The 15296-nt window shown below is 35.5% G+C and overlaps 1 protein-coding gene across 2 annotated transcripts in view; it reads left to right on the forward strand.

Annotated features, from left to right (window-relative positions):
- LOC126887702 (DNA topoisomerase 2-binding protein 1) overlaps positions 1–15296 on the forward strand; it is a 254947-nt gene that overhangs the window by 7620 nt on the left and 232031 nt on the right. For both annotated transcript variants that reach the window (XM_050655370.1, XM_050655371.1), the window contains exon 2: positions 13210–13441. In XM_050655370.1, the coding sequence (XP_050511327.1) occupies positions 13355–13441 (87 nt within the window). In that variant the 5' untranslated portion in view covers positions 13210–13354. The remainder of the gene's footprint in view (positions 1–13209; positions 13442–15296) is intronic.

Below are 15296 nucleotides of genomic sequence, written 5' to 3' on the forward strand. Positions count from 1 at the left end.
CACACTAAGTATGGCGCAAGAACGTGTTAACAATTTGTCGATTTTGTCAAGAAAAAATTTTTTTTTTGAAAAGAAGTCTGATGTGATCGAACTGGAATGAAATTTTTTTCTGTTATAGGTATATAAACATCGTAGTTTGAATTCATTTTTAGTATTTTTGCAAATTTCTGCAATTTTTTTTTTCGAAAAAATGGTACGTGATTGAAGGGCGGCTACTACAGTATTGCCTAGGGCGTTTATTGACCTAAACGCGGCCCTGAACATCATAAAGGTTATAAGCTTCTAATGCCCGGTTGCACCAACAGATCTTAAGCTTAAGTCGAGAATATCATAAGAATTAATATAATATAATTATAATATATTACAATAAAAATACCATAATATAATAATAGATATAATTGATAATAAGGTAAGAATCTAAAATTATGGTGCAACGTAAGTGATACTCAAGGAGGCCCTATCTATAAGTAGAGCTTAGCTAAGCTGGACCTTAAGATCTGTTGGTGCAACCAGGCATAAGGGGAATATAGAAGTAGGTATTATAGCCAATACAATTATTGTCAGTCTGTACGGTTTAAATTCTCAGTAGAGGGACTATTACAAATATTATGTATACATTGTTAATCGTTATGCATGAAACTTTAACTATTAGGTCTGGATCGCGCGTATGAAAAAAAAGTTGATTAATAGCAAGCTGAAAATTTGTTAATAGCTTAAGGGTGTCTAGTCGGATAAACTTTGATATATGGGAACACTGTAACAGGGGTAGTTTTAATTGTGGAACAGGTTAAAAATTTGGAACGGTCAGACCACGAAAACGGCACATTTATTTTGTCCGACAGAACAGACTTAAACTCTCCGAACAGAGATTAAACTCTCATGCAAAAATCAGACTGCTATTTATCACCTGTCATAATTCCTGTCATTTGACATATTCTACATGTTCCACTCATTAAAACACCCATTTGGTGATAAATAGCAATCTGATTTTTGCATGAGAGTTTAATCTCTGTTCGGAGAGTTTAAGTCTGTTCTGTCGGACAAAATACATGTGCCGTTTTCGTGGTCTGACCGTTCCAAATTTTTAACCTATTCCACAATTAAAACTTCCCCTGTTCCAGTGTTCCAGTGATCAAAGTTTGTCCGACTAGACACCCTTAAGCTATCAACAAATTTTCAGCTTGCTATTAATCAACTTTTTTTTCATACGCGGGATCCAGACCTATATACCAGTCTGATTTTAATTGATTCCATTAGTGTTTGTGCTTCTTTATAAGTTGAATCTGTCCCTCAAGTGGAGACTGTAGTTGTTTTTATGTTTTAACCTAGTACAAGTTTTGTTTATATATTGGAGGTTATGTCTGGCAAATTTACATGTGGTGGTTGCAATAAAATTGCTGATGATGATAAAATTGCCGTTTGTGATAGCTGCCAGTTACCATTTCACCTAAATGCGAAATGTCTTGGTTTGTCTAGCACTGAATTTAGGGCGATTGCATTGCAGAAAAGATCCATGTTTTTTTTCTGTCGTGATTGCAAAGATGCCTTCAAATCTGCCCCAGCAGTGCTCAGAGAGATTAAAGCACTGACAGATAAGATTAGTTCTTTAGAGCTAGAATTGGCTAATTTAAAAAATCAAACAAAAAACGAAACTAAAACTAGTTCAGTTTTCTATGAAGTACAACAGCGCTTAGTTAGAGCTAATAATCTCATATTATACAATATTCCTGAATCCAATTCCACCCTTTTAAATGATCGAATTGACCATGATAAAAATATTGTTCATGAGGTTTTCCGAATGATTGGTATACAGAATGAAGAATCTACAATTACTCATGTACTACATATTGGTAAAGTCACTGATCGTGCTAGACCAGTCAAAGTTATCTGTGACTCTAACACTGTAAAATTGGCCCTGAAATCTCGCAATAAGCTTAGTGGATCTAGATATAAAATGTCTGGTGATCAAACCAAAATGGAACAAGAGGCTTATAAAGCAGCGAAAAGTCGTTATTGGAGAGAGAAAATGTGGGTGAGGAGAATTTGTCTATCCAGTTCCGTCACGGTGAGCCAGTAGTCGTCAAATCAAAACCAAAAAACCTTGCTCTTACCCATTAACAGTGTACTATCAGAATGTTGGTGGCCTGCGTACAAGACTTTCTGATTTGTTAATAAATGTGTCATGCTGTCCATACGACATAATCATACTAGTTGAGAGTAATTTGAATGATAACTTCAGGGACAGTGAATTGAGATGTGATGGTTTTGATGTTTTTCGTTGTGACAGAAGTCTGAAATCTAGTGACAAATTGAATGGGGGTGGTGTCCTAATGAAAGAAATGAAAGGGGGGACAGACTTGTCGAATTCTGCCAAAGCGAGGAGCTGGTAGTAATATATACATTATTTAAACTACCTAAAAGAAGACTTTATACCTGGAAATCACCGGCGGATTCGGAAGATCACATTGTAAGAAACCAGATAGATTACATTTTAATCAAATCCAGATATAAAAACACTATAAAGTCTGTGAGAACATACCCCGGAGCTGACATAAATTCAGACCATAATCCACTAGTAGGCGTAATGAAGATAAAATTAAAAAAGATCCAAAAACAAACAAATATACCACGATTCGATGTCTCGAAAGATAAAAAAGAACCTATACGTCAGAGTTTAAAACAAGAAATAAATGATAACTTAAAGAAAATCAAACAAGACGTGATAAAGACAACAGATGTTAATGACAAATGGAACATGATACAAGAAACGTTGGTAGAGGCAGGAAAGAAAATATTACAGACAAAAATAAGAAAAAAACAGAGATGGATGACTTCAGAAATCCTAGAGTTAATGGAGGAAAGAAGAAAACATAAAGGCAGGAATAAGGCAAAATACAAAGAAATACAGAGGTTAATAATAAAGAAAATAAAAGAGGCCAAATCCACCTGGCTGACAAATCAATGCAGTGAAATAGAGGAATATTCTAAAAAACATGATAGCTTTAATATGCATAAGAAAATAAAGGAAATCACAAATACACAGCGAAAAAAGAAAGATGGCCTTCTTAAAGACATAAATGGAAAAATTATTATAGAAGTCAAGGAGAAATTAAAAAAATGGAAGGCGTACATAACAGATCTGTTTGAGGATAATAGACAAGAACCGGAAGAAATCGATAGCGAAACGGGACCAGAGATCATAATGGAGGAAACCGAACAAGCAATACGAAACGCAAAAAACGGAAAAACTGTAGGTCCAGACGAAATACCTGCAGAATTACTGAAATGTCTAGACGATGAAACTCTACCTGTACTACTGGATCTGTTTAATGAAGTATATAAAACCGGAAAAATACCTCAGGAATGGCTGGTGTCCACCTTTGTAACAATACCTAAAACAATATATGCCAAAGATTGTTCAGACTATAGGACAATATCACTGATAAGCCATACCCTCAAAATATTTCTAAGGGTGATTCATGGAAGATTATACAGAAAGCTAGAAAATGATATGGATGATACCCAATTTGGGTTCCGCAAAGGACTTGGAACAAGAGAAGGACTTGGAACAAGAGAGGCATTGTTTGCATTTAATGTCCTCTCTCAAAGATGCTTAGATACGAACCTGGATATTTATTCCTGTTTCATCGACTTCGAAAAAGCGTTCGACAGAGTCCGACATGAAAAACTAATAGAATTATTGAAAAACAGAGATATAGGCAGACGAGACTTACGAATTATCATCAATCTGTATTGGAATCAAAAGGCCAATATAAAGATAGACGAACAAGAGTCCGAGAATATTGATATAAAGAGAGGGGTAAGACAGGGTTGTGTACTGTCGCCGCTACTGTTTAACGTGTACAGTGAAGCTATATTTCAGGAAGCGATAGCGGAACTAAGTGATGGAATCTATAAACGGAAGAACAGTAAATAACATAAGATTCGCTGATGACACCGTTATAATGGCAGACACCCTTGAGTCGCTACAAGAATTGTTAAATAGAATTAACGATTATTGCATTCGATATGGACTCAAAATAAACAAGAAAAAAACTAAATTTATGATTGTCTCAAAAACACAACATGGAAATGAAAGGTTAATACTAGAGCAAACCCAAATAGAAAAAGTAAAGACATACAAATATCTGGGAACCTGGGTTGATGACAAAAATGACCAAAGCAAAGAAATTAAAGTCCGAATTGAAACTGCAAGGCAAGCATTTATAAAAATGAAGACACTGCTTACAAACAAAGACCTTCAGTTGCCTCTCAGATTGAGTGCTCTAAGATGCTACATATTTGCTATATTACTATACGGAATGGAAGCTTGGACATTGAAAAGGCAACATATAAGAAAAATAGTAGCGTTCGAAATGTGGTGTTCAGAAGAATGTTGAAAATTCAGTGGGTTCAAAGGATTACCAATGTTGAAGTGCTACGACGTTTAAATAAGGAGTTAGAAATTATGAACAGTATAAAAACAAGAAAACTAGAATATTTGGGTCACATTACCAGAGGAGAGAAATATGAGCTGCTGAGAGTTATTATGCAAGGAAGGATCCAAGGAAAAAGAAGCATAGGAAGAAGACGCATCTCCTGGCTGAGGAACCTTAGAGAATGATTTAACTGTAGTTCATTACAACTGTTCAGAGCAGCAGCCAACAAAGTGACCATAGCTATTATGATATCCAACCTCCGCTAGGAGATGGAACTTTAAGAAGAAGGTGTCCTGATATTTGTTAGGAGCAAGCTGCAATCTCATTATATCTCTATCAATGAAGACCATATTGAACAACTTCTTATTTTGTGTCAGTTTGGTAAGTCCAAGTTTATTATTGGGGCTACTTACATTCCTCCTCATTCTCCCCGGGAAGCATACATGTGGCACTGCCAATCCATGGAAGAAATTGTTCTTCAGTATCCATCACTTAATATTTACATGTTTGGCGATTACAACTTACCAAATGCAGTATGGTCCAATGATGAGTTTGGTGTCCTAGTTCATTGTCCAGGAGGTGATCCAGCTGTTGATGTAGCACAAGCTTATGGTTACCTAAAATTTTACCAACTAAACTCTTTACCTAATGACAGAAATGTATTTTTAGACCTGGTTTTCTCTAACGATAGGGACTTGGTTATCACAAAGGCGGGTGATCCTCTCTTGAACTCTAGTTTACATCATTTCGGCTATGAAGCTAGTTTGATGGTCTTAAACACATCCTCCTCTTCATGTCTGTCCTATGATGAATTCTACTATGATTTCAAGAACGGCAACTACTTTGAGTTTAATAACTTCTTGGCTGCTGTAGATTGGCAGGAATGCTTAGGTTATAGCGATATAAATGTATCAACTCAAGTCTTCAATGAAATTCTTGCTACAGGTATCGCTTTTTTTCTACCTTTGAAACGCTATAGATCTTCTACTTTTCCTAAGTGGTTTTCTCATGATCTTAGATGTTTGACGAGAGAAAAGAAGTATGCCCACTCTCTGTACATGAAGAATCGGTCTGATGTTAATTATTTCAATTTCTCTCGTCTCCGATCAGAATGTAAACGGTTGTCTGATGCATGCTTTTCCCTGTATATTAGAGGTTTAGATGCTGAATTGCAGAATAACCCTTATTTTTTTTGGAAATATATTAGGGATAAACTGTCTAGTCACAGCCTTCCTGATTTGATGTTTTATAATGAACGGTCAGCTTCTAATGGACAAGGTATTGCTAATTTATTCAAAGATTTCTTTCAGACTGTTTACTTACCCAGTAATAACGATCTCAAGTTACCCAGTGCACATTTAGTTAGCAACATCGGTGCTTGCTTCAATATCACTGACTTTACTGTCACTGATATTTTTGATGGTATATGTTCTCTTCCAAACAAAACTTCCAGCGGACCAGATGGTGTTCCTAATTTCCTTTTAAAAAAATGTGTCTGCACTGTTGTTGCGCCATTACTGTTATTATTTAATAAATCCTTACAGTCTTCTACATTTCCAGGTGCTTGGAAGGAGAGTTTTGTTGTACCCATATTTAAAAAAGGTAAGAAGAATGACATAGAAAATTATCGTAGTATATGCATTCAATCCGCAATTCCCAAACTCTTTGATAGTTTGGTAGCTAAGCAGTTGTCATGGGTGTGCAGGGGTCTGATTTCTGAATCTCAGCACGGTTTTTGCAGACAAAAATCTACAGTAACGAATCTAGTTTGCTACCAATCTGATCTCTTAAAGCATATGGAAGATCGTAAGCAGATTGATGCTATTTATACGGATTTCAGTAAGGCATTTGAATATTTGATCGTGTTGATCACCAAATTCTCCTTAATAAATTGGCATCCGTAGGTTTTCACGTCCATTTTGTTGAGTGGGTTAAAAACTTTTTATCTGGTCGTACCCAACGAGTTAAAGTGGGTGGTCTTTTTTCTGATGTTATTACTGTAAGTTCTGGTGTTCCACAGGGTGGGCATACGTCTCCCCTGTTTTTTTACTTATTTGTTAATGATATCGTTAATTGCTTCTTATATAGTAAATGTTTAATGTTAGCTTATGATGTAAAATTTTGGCGTGTTGTGAATGATACTGAGGATCAGACACTTTTACAGGCTGATATGGATCGCTTATTTGATTGGTGCATTTGCAATAATCTTCAGTTATGTGTTGAGAAGTGTTGTTATATTAGTTTTTCTCGTAAGTTAAACAGAATTGATACTGCTTATCACATAGACACTAAACCTCTTAGATATGTCTCGTCTGTTAGAGATCTAGGTGTTATCATAGATGAAAAGCTCTCATTTGTCGAACATATCAATTCATTATCCGTAAAAGCTTCTAAATTACTTGGATTTGTTAAAAGAAACTCTAAATACTTCTCTATTGATGCTGTTAGGTTGATCTATTGTTGTCTAGTCAGATCTATATTAGAATATTGTTCGGTAGTTTGGTCTCCGTACCATCAAATACATATTGACACTATTGAAAAAGTCCAACATAAGTTCCTAAAATACTGTGCTTATAAAACTCAGACTTATATTGAGAACCATGATTACACTGGGATTGAACAACGTTTATCATTAGCTCCCCTTAGTGTTAGGCGTGATATTTCGGGAGGTGTCTTTGTTTTCAAAATCATTAATGGACTTATTGATTGTCCCAGTTTGTTGGATAGTATAAGATTTAATGTTCCATATCCAGGTTTACGCTACAATGTTACCTTTAACACGGCCTTTCACAGAACATCCTACGGTAGAAACATGCCTTTAGATAGATATATGTGCTTCCTTAACGATTTTGATATGGATCTGTTTAATATAAGCCTGGGCCAACTGAGGAGATCTCTTGCCATGTGATAATTAGGTTTCATCTTGCAATGTTGTTGTATTTTATTATTGTATTTGTGTTTTGTATAATTTTATTGATTTGTTTCAGTTACATGTGTACATTTTGTGTACATGTGTTTATCACTAAAATTACAATAATTCTTATCATTTTGTAATTCTATGTATTATTTTTCTTTGGTAACGACATTATTTTCTTACTACTTCTGCTATTCATCTCCAACAAAAAAATGGCGTGAACGCCAAAAATCAATCGTCATTTTTAGCTATCTAAAAACAATTTGAACTTTGCTGTAATACCTAAAAAGAATCGTTCAACATACTAGTACAAAGTTACAATAGAAAATTTTAAAATAATCTTTTTATGTGCGCAATTTTTAAATATGAAACCTGCATAAGAATACCATGGATGGATGGCGCTTGTGTCAACCACGATGTAAATATTTGGTTTTGGCACAAACGCCTTGTAAGTTTTTAAAGAAATTCGGTTTACGCTTTAAAAATCGATACAAATTGAAAACCTAGCAGAGGTAAGTAAAATCATGTTACTGGTGTATAGAAATTGCAATGATACATATCTTTAGTAGTAATACTGGGCCAAACTATACACAATGTTTCTCTTACCGGCGCTTGGCGGTTATGTCAATCGGTGTCCACACACGTGACTAAATTGGCGTTTATAAAAACTTTAAACCAATATTAAAATTATTGTACTTTGTGTGTGGTTATGCCGTGTTGACTGTCTCATGCGGATATTAAAATCGTATTTTTTGGTGCAGCTAACTAAAAAGTGGCCATTTTGGCGTTTATGCTGTTTGTAAATGCCTTGCATTGATCAGTGTTTTCCAAAAGAATGAATAATGATTTCTATTAAAAATCTTCTCTACTGTATTTCTCGCGTTATATTTTATGTAAAGCAGAATTCCTCATTAAGATTTGCTCCAAGAGAAAAACATTTATAAATAAACATAAAAAACACAAATAAACATGTAAAACTCTGCAAGCAAACTAAGAGAGTCATTAATACTCGGCTCAGCGGGGTGCTATTCTTCAAGGTGTGAAATTCTATCAACAAAGGATCTACCTGTTTTATGGAATGATCTCTTGTTTATTTAAGTACACATTTCCATCAATAGTACACCCCTGATGAATATTAATGACTCTCTTAGTTTGCTTGCAGAACTATAATTCCTTGTTTTTTGTTTTTTCCCAAAATAGGGAACTTGCACATTTTTGCTTTATTGTGTGTGTGTGTGTGTGTGTGTGTGTCTTAAAAGGTGGAATCATCGTATCGCCATGGTTTCCCTTAAATAGGCAGATTGTTGATATTTCTTTCAGAGTTGTGACTGCATAGCTTCACTGAGGATGCACGAGTGTGTGTGTGTGTGTGTGTGTGTGTGTGTGTGTGTGTGTGTGTGTGTGTGTGTGTGTGTGTGTGTGTGTGTGTGTGTGTGTGTGTGTGTGTGTGTGTGTGTGTGTGTGTGTGTGTGTGTGTGTGTGTGTGTGTGTGTGTGTGTGTGTGTGTGTGTGTGTGTGTGTGTGTGTGTGTGTGTGTGTGTGTGTGTGTGTGTGTGTGTGTGTGTGTGTGTGTGTGTGTGTGTGTGTGTGTGTGTGTGTGTGTGTGTGTGTGTGTGTGTGTGTGTGTGTGTGTGTGTGTGTGTGTGTGTGTGTGTGTGTGTGTGTGTGTGTGTGTGTGTGTGTGTGTGTGTGTGTGTGTGTGTGTGTGTGTGTGTGTGTGTGTGTGTGTGTGTGTGTGTGTGTGTGTGTGTGTGTGTGTGTGTGTGTGTGTGTGTGTGTGTGTGTGTGTGTGTGTGTGTGTGTGTGTGTGTGTGTGTGTGTGTGTGTGTGTGTGTGTGTGTGTGTGTGTGTGTGTGTGTGTGTGTGTGTGTGTGTGTGTGTGTGTGTGTGTGTGTGTGTGTGTGTGTGTGTGTGTGTGTGTGTGTGTGTGTGTGTGTGTGTGTGTGTGTGTGTGTGTGTGTGTGTGTGTGTGTGTGTGTGTGTGTGTGTGTGTGTGTGTGTGTGTGTGTGTGTGTGTGTGTGTGTGTGTGTGTGTGTGTGTGTGTGTGTGTGTGTGTGTGTGTGTGTGTGTGTGTGTGTGTGTGTGTGTGTGTGTGTGTGTGTGTGTGTGTGTGTGTGTGTGTGTGTGTGTGTGTGTGTGTGTGTGTGTGTGTGTGTGTGTGTGTGTGTGTGTGTGTGTGTGTGTGTGTGTGTGTGTGTGTGTGTGTGTGTGTGTGTGTGTGTGTGTGTGTGTGTGTGTGTGTGTGTGTGTGTGTGTGTGTGTGTGTGTGTGTGTGTGTGTGTGTGTGTGTGTGTGTGTGTGTGTGTGTGTGTGTGTGTGTGTGTGTGTGTGTGTGTGTGTGTGTGTGTGTGTGTGTGTGTGTGTGTGTGTGTGTGTGTGTGTGTGTGTGTGTGTGTGTGTGTGTGTGTGTGTGTGTGTGTGTGTGTGTGTGTGTGTGTGTGTGTGTGTGTGTGTGTGTGTGTGTGTGTGTGTGTGTGTGTGTGTGTGTGTGTGTGTGTGTGTGTGTGTGTGTGTGTGTGTGTGTGTGTGTGTGTGTGTGTGTGTGTGTGTGTGTGTGTGTGTGTGTGTGTGTGTGTGTGTGTGTGTGTGTGTGTGTGTGTGTGTGTGTGTGTGTGTGTGTGTGTGTGTGTGTGTGTGTGTGTGTGTGTGTGTGTGTGTGTGTGTGTGTGTGTGTGTGTGTGTGTGTGTGTGTGTGTGTGTGTGTGTGTGTGTGTGTGTGTGTGTGTGTGTGTGTGTGTGTGTGTGTGTGTGTGTGTGTGTGTGTGTGTGTGTGTGTGTGTGTGTGTGTGTGTGTGTGTGTGTGTGTGTGTGTGTGTGTGTGTGTGTGTGTGTGTGTGTGTGTGTGTGTGTGTGTGTGTGTGTGTGTGTGTGTGTGTGTGTGTGTGTGTGTGTGTGTGTGTGTGTGTGTGTGTGTGTGTGTGTGTGTGTGTGTGTGTGTGTGTGTGTGTGTGTGTGTGTGTGTGTGTGTGTGTGTGTGTGTGTGTGTGTGTGTGTGTGTGTGTGTGTGTATCCACACAGAAATCCAAGTGTTTTGTTGTTAAAGATGTTCAAAATTGTAAGTGTTCCATAGTAACAATAAATTATTAAAAAATCACCTTAACACTTCTCCTCTTCTTTTCTCTATTGAGTATTAGTTTTTTTGTGCATATAAATTATTACAATCCCTGAATACATAGTTAGTGAAAAAATTATCACATTTATTAACGGAATTAATACTTTGCAATTATACAAATATAACAGTTATCCAAGAACATTCAAAAGCCATCTCTTTAAGTTAATGATGACATTTTCAAGTAGAATGACATTCTAGTAATGTTTACATATCCATACCAGTGTGAATTTTACTACACGTAATTTGCCGTGTAAAGACAGAAAAATAGGGATAGCCGTAAAATATTTGCGAATTATGTACCGATAGCCTTAATAGATATTTATGATACAGTACGTAAATCGTTCAGCTGGACATAGGGAACATACATTGTACATATTTAGCTACATAAATACATAAATTGTATTATATTGAGATAATTGTGGCAACTGAGGTCTCTCGATGACAATATGGTTGTTAGCATTAAGGAGCATTAACCTCAAAATTAATAACTCATTTCGATTGACACAAATAAACGTCAAAATATGACAATGTAGTAGCTAAATATTTTTGGCCTAAGGGAATGGGAAAACTGTTTAGTTTTGAAATTAGTTTTTAAATTAAAAATATTTTAAAAATTAAAGTAAAATTATTAACTCATTATTCATAAACTTTGTTTTTGATTTATTTACGGACAGCCTTGCTTCAAAACTCACTCATTATATTCGTTCTAACAGCTCTATTGCACCAAAAACTCGTACTCGAACAGAAGCTTCAACTAACACAGGTTAGCGCAGTTGCCAGAATTCTCTCAATGTATATTCCCTATGTCCAGCTGTACGATTTACGTACTGTATAAGTGTTAAAAGTAAGATTTTAAGGCACGCATGTGAAAGTTTGCAGAATGAGTGAAGCGAATTCTGCAATTCACATGAGTGCCTTAAAAACGTACTTTTTAACACATGTACTTTGTACGCACATATTTATACGCAACGTATTTATACGCACGTATTTATACTTTACGCAAGAAGTTATACTTCTATTATATGATTTCAACGAAATAAATATACTGTCAACAGGTTATTTGTATTTAACGATTAAACTAATTTTTATAATTAATTATTTTCTATGGGAAATAAGCCACAATTTTACTAAAAAATTAATTTATTAACGTTTCGAAGCCCAAATCGGGTTTCGTTCTCAAAATACAAAATACTATTCTATTTTATAATATTATTCAATAGTATTTTGTATTTTAAAAACGAAACCCGATTTGGGCTTCGAAACGTTAATAAATTCATTTTTCAGTAAAATTGTGGCTTATTTCCCATAGAAAATACTTAATTATAAAAATGCCACAAGGAAATAGCTTCATAACAAAACTAATTTTTACTTACTACTTTCCAAAAATTTTTATTAAAACAATACTAAAAATAAAAAAAAAGTTAGATAACACACGGATTCGAACCAGGGACCTCTCGATCTCTGGTCGAACGAGCTACCACCGAGCTAAACTCCCGTTGCTTTGACAGCTTACAAGATTTCTCATACATACTGACAAATTTAATAGACCAAGTGAGGTATAAAAATACTTTAAAATTTATTTACTATAAATATTAATGTCTCTTGGCAACACTGTTCTTTATAAGAGTCTGCACTGAAAGGTGATAAAATTTATTTAATATAAATATTAATGTCTCTTGGCAACACTATTCTTTATAAGAGTCTGTACTGAAAGGTGACCGTGGAACGCAGTATAGGTGTTCTGTTTTCATTCTTTATAGGTTCATACATTAACCAATCTAGAATCATTGTGTTTTTACATCTTAGAGGATACTTTTAATGTTGCTTAAACTTGTGGTTGAACCTGCTCTCCACAAATCATTGTTGCAGATGGGTCCCAATATCCTTCTCAATATCCTTTTTGGAAGGTGTTAAGGTTTATTGTCTTTTCTGTCATGATCCATGTTTCTGCACCATATTTTGCTATTGGTTGTATGATGGTTTTATATATTTTGAACTGTAGTTTGTATCATTTTAGCACCTTTAAATTTTACTTGTTTATTGTATTGTTTATTTTATTTTTTAATTTTGTTCATTTATTTTACAGACACTATTATTGGCTTAATTTTATTTAAAATTGTTTATGTATTAGGACTTCCAATTTCAAATAAACTTACCTATCACTTATATGGTATACAGTAAGCACCACACTAGTAGACACACGAGTACCTAATTTCTAGACATGGGCTAATCTGGCCCCTTCTCACTTGCGACTTTGATGTCTGTCACGGAACTATTCAAAATAATTGTTTTTCCATACAAAAAATACATTAATTAATAGTATTGTTACTCTGGTTTAAAAAAAGCTTTATTCAAACACCAACATTATTACATACAATATTTTATAACTTTTACAACTTTAATACAATGACAACTATAAACTTCAAATACAGGTGTTTTATAAACTGTCAACTTTCTATTTTTTGTTTTTTTCTTTTATGGCCTTTGGGAACTGCGCCCATTTAGCCAGCAACATTTCTTGAAATCGACGCCCCAACTTTCTATATTTATATTGGTTTCTATACATTTTCTGGCATTCTAGACGTCACTAGACATAAAAGTAAACAGTGCAATAAGTGAAGGGTCTAGGACTGTATTACCTCAATGTACACTTGTGTCTAGTAGCGTGGTGGTTACTGTATGATTTTATATAAAAATCTGTTCAAGTGTTCATATAATTAATTAATGCAATGTTATGTTTTAGCAACACTCCAGGAGGTTAATGTGAAATGATGAATTAAAACAAAATGAGATCTCTTAGACACTGAATGTACCTACTTGAAAAATCATCTATTATTTTGTAATAAATTTTGCCCATAATTCATTGTGAAACCGATATTTTAAACATCATGGATAAACTTAGAATTTTATTTGTTTGCCCACAAAATTATGCAGATGAGAGTGAAAGCTCTGAAGTAATGCTACAAGCCTTTGAGGTATGTCTATAGTATTATTTTTTATTTATTAAATTAAAGTTGTTATTAATAAATAAAAAAACCAATTAATTCAACACATTGACTCATATGTATACCTTGGAACAGTAGTCAACTCAAAATGGGATCAAACAACTGAAATATGATCTAGAGTTGAAAAGGCCAGAGCAACATTTAACAGCATGAGAAATATATTCACCCAATGCGACATATCTCTCCCACTAAAAATACAGCTGCTAAAATGCTATGTTTTTCCAGTCTTGCTGTATGTGGCAGAGGCCTGAACAATAACAGAAACATTAATGAAAAAGCTAGAGGCGTTCGAAATTGGGTGTACCAACGTATCCTCAAAATATCCTGGAATACTCACACCATCAACATTGTGGTATTGCGCCGAATGGGAAAACAAAAAGAAATCTATTTTACATTTAAGAAACGGAAACTTGAATATCTCGATCTTATTATGAGACTTGATAAATATAGTATACTCCAACTGATAATACAGGGTAATATAGAGAACAAACGTGGATCTGGAAGAAGAAGACGGTCATTGTTTGAGAACTTATGCCAATGTTTGGAACTAACATCGATTGAGTTATTCAGAGACACCGCAAACAAAATTAAATTGCTATGATGATAGCCAACGTCTGCAACGGATAAGGCACATGAAGAAGAAGAAGATTAATAAATAACAACTAAGTCTTTGTGAAATTTTTATCTTAAAATTAATAATTTATGAACCATGAGAGGTACACAGTCTTCCGTTGGATGCATCCCCAGGTAATTGATAGGGGAAACCCCTAATCGTTTCTAAGGTCAGCAGGTAGATGGAAAATAAATATCACTCACGAACCAAAACAGAGTAATATATGGCGTGGCAATGCTAACAGAAGAGTTCCTGGCCCTCCAGGTTGGGACTTGGGCATGAGGCTAACACCTTCACCCTCTAAACAAATATTGTTATGAAATGTGAAGCTAAAATACTGGATAGAATTTACTGAAGTTATCCAAGCTACGAAACAAGACAAATAACTTAAAAAATTTCACCTGAAATGAAACCAATGGCGCTAACCAAATACAAGGTCGATTTTACAGCAATTTAGGACATGCAGAGTAGATAGGATACCTAATGAACACAACACAGAATACACCAATATGTATATTACAGCTGTATATTAAGAAGGCCTCATACATTTGGCGGATGACTGCTGTTATATTTCAAGGTAGTGCAGCAAATAGTCCTTGACTTCAAACTGATCGGCCACATATTAAATATTTTTAAAACCGGGGAAAAATTCTTCAATTTAAGTATAATCAATGCACATACACCAACCAAAGAAAAGGAGAAGAGAAGAAGAACACATTTTTATAAAGAATTTGAATCTGTTTAGGACACTCGAAATTACAAGAAACACAAAATAGACATGGTCCAATGAGCTCACACATCACCAAACCAACCATGCTCTTATTGATAATAGACAGTTTCTTAATGTCCTAGATATCTATTTATTTATTAACAGCGTCTATTTACAGTTTTAACAAAGCTACAGCTTAACAATAAATGTTTAAATATCAAACAGCTACTATACAGCTAGCAAGGTTATACTAGGGTTGACATGTAAAATAGATCACTTATTATAAGATACATTTTAATTGTTTTTTAAATAAACTAATTTTATAGTCAAAAATATCCATTTGTCTTGGCAGGCTATTGGCACTCCAGACCAATCGTGTAGTCAGTTCATTTATACCATAATTATTGTGCTGAAATGGCACTGAAAAGATTTCTGACTGTCTGTTGTTTCTACAAGGAAGTTTAACATTAATAAGGGATAACAATTGAGGTCAATAGCATTAA

The sequence above is a fragment of the Diabrotica virgifera genome, chromosome 7, assembly GCF_917563875.1.
Source record: "Diabrotica virgifera virgifera chromosome 7, PGI_DIABVI_V3a".
In the NCBI taxonomy this organism is placed as follows: Eukaryota; Metazoa; Arthropoda; class Insecta; order Coleoptera; family Chrysomelidae; genus Diabrotica; species Diabrotica virgifera.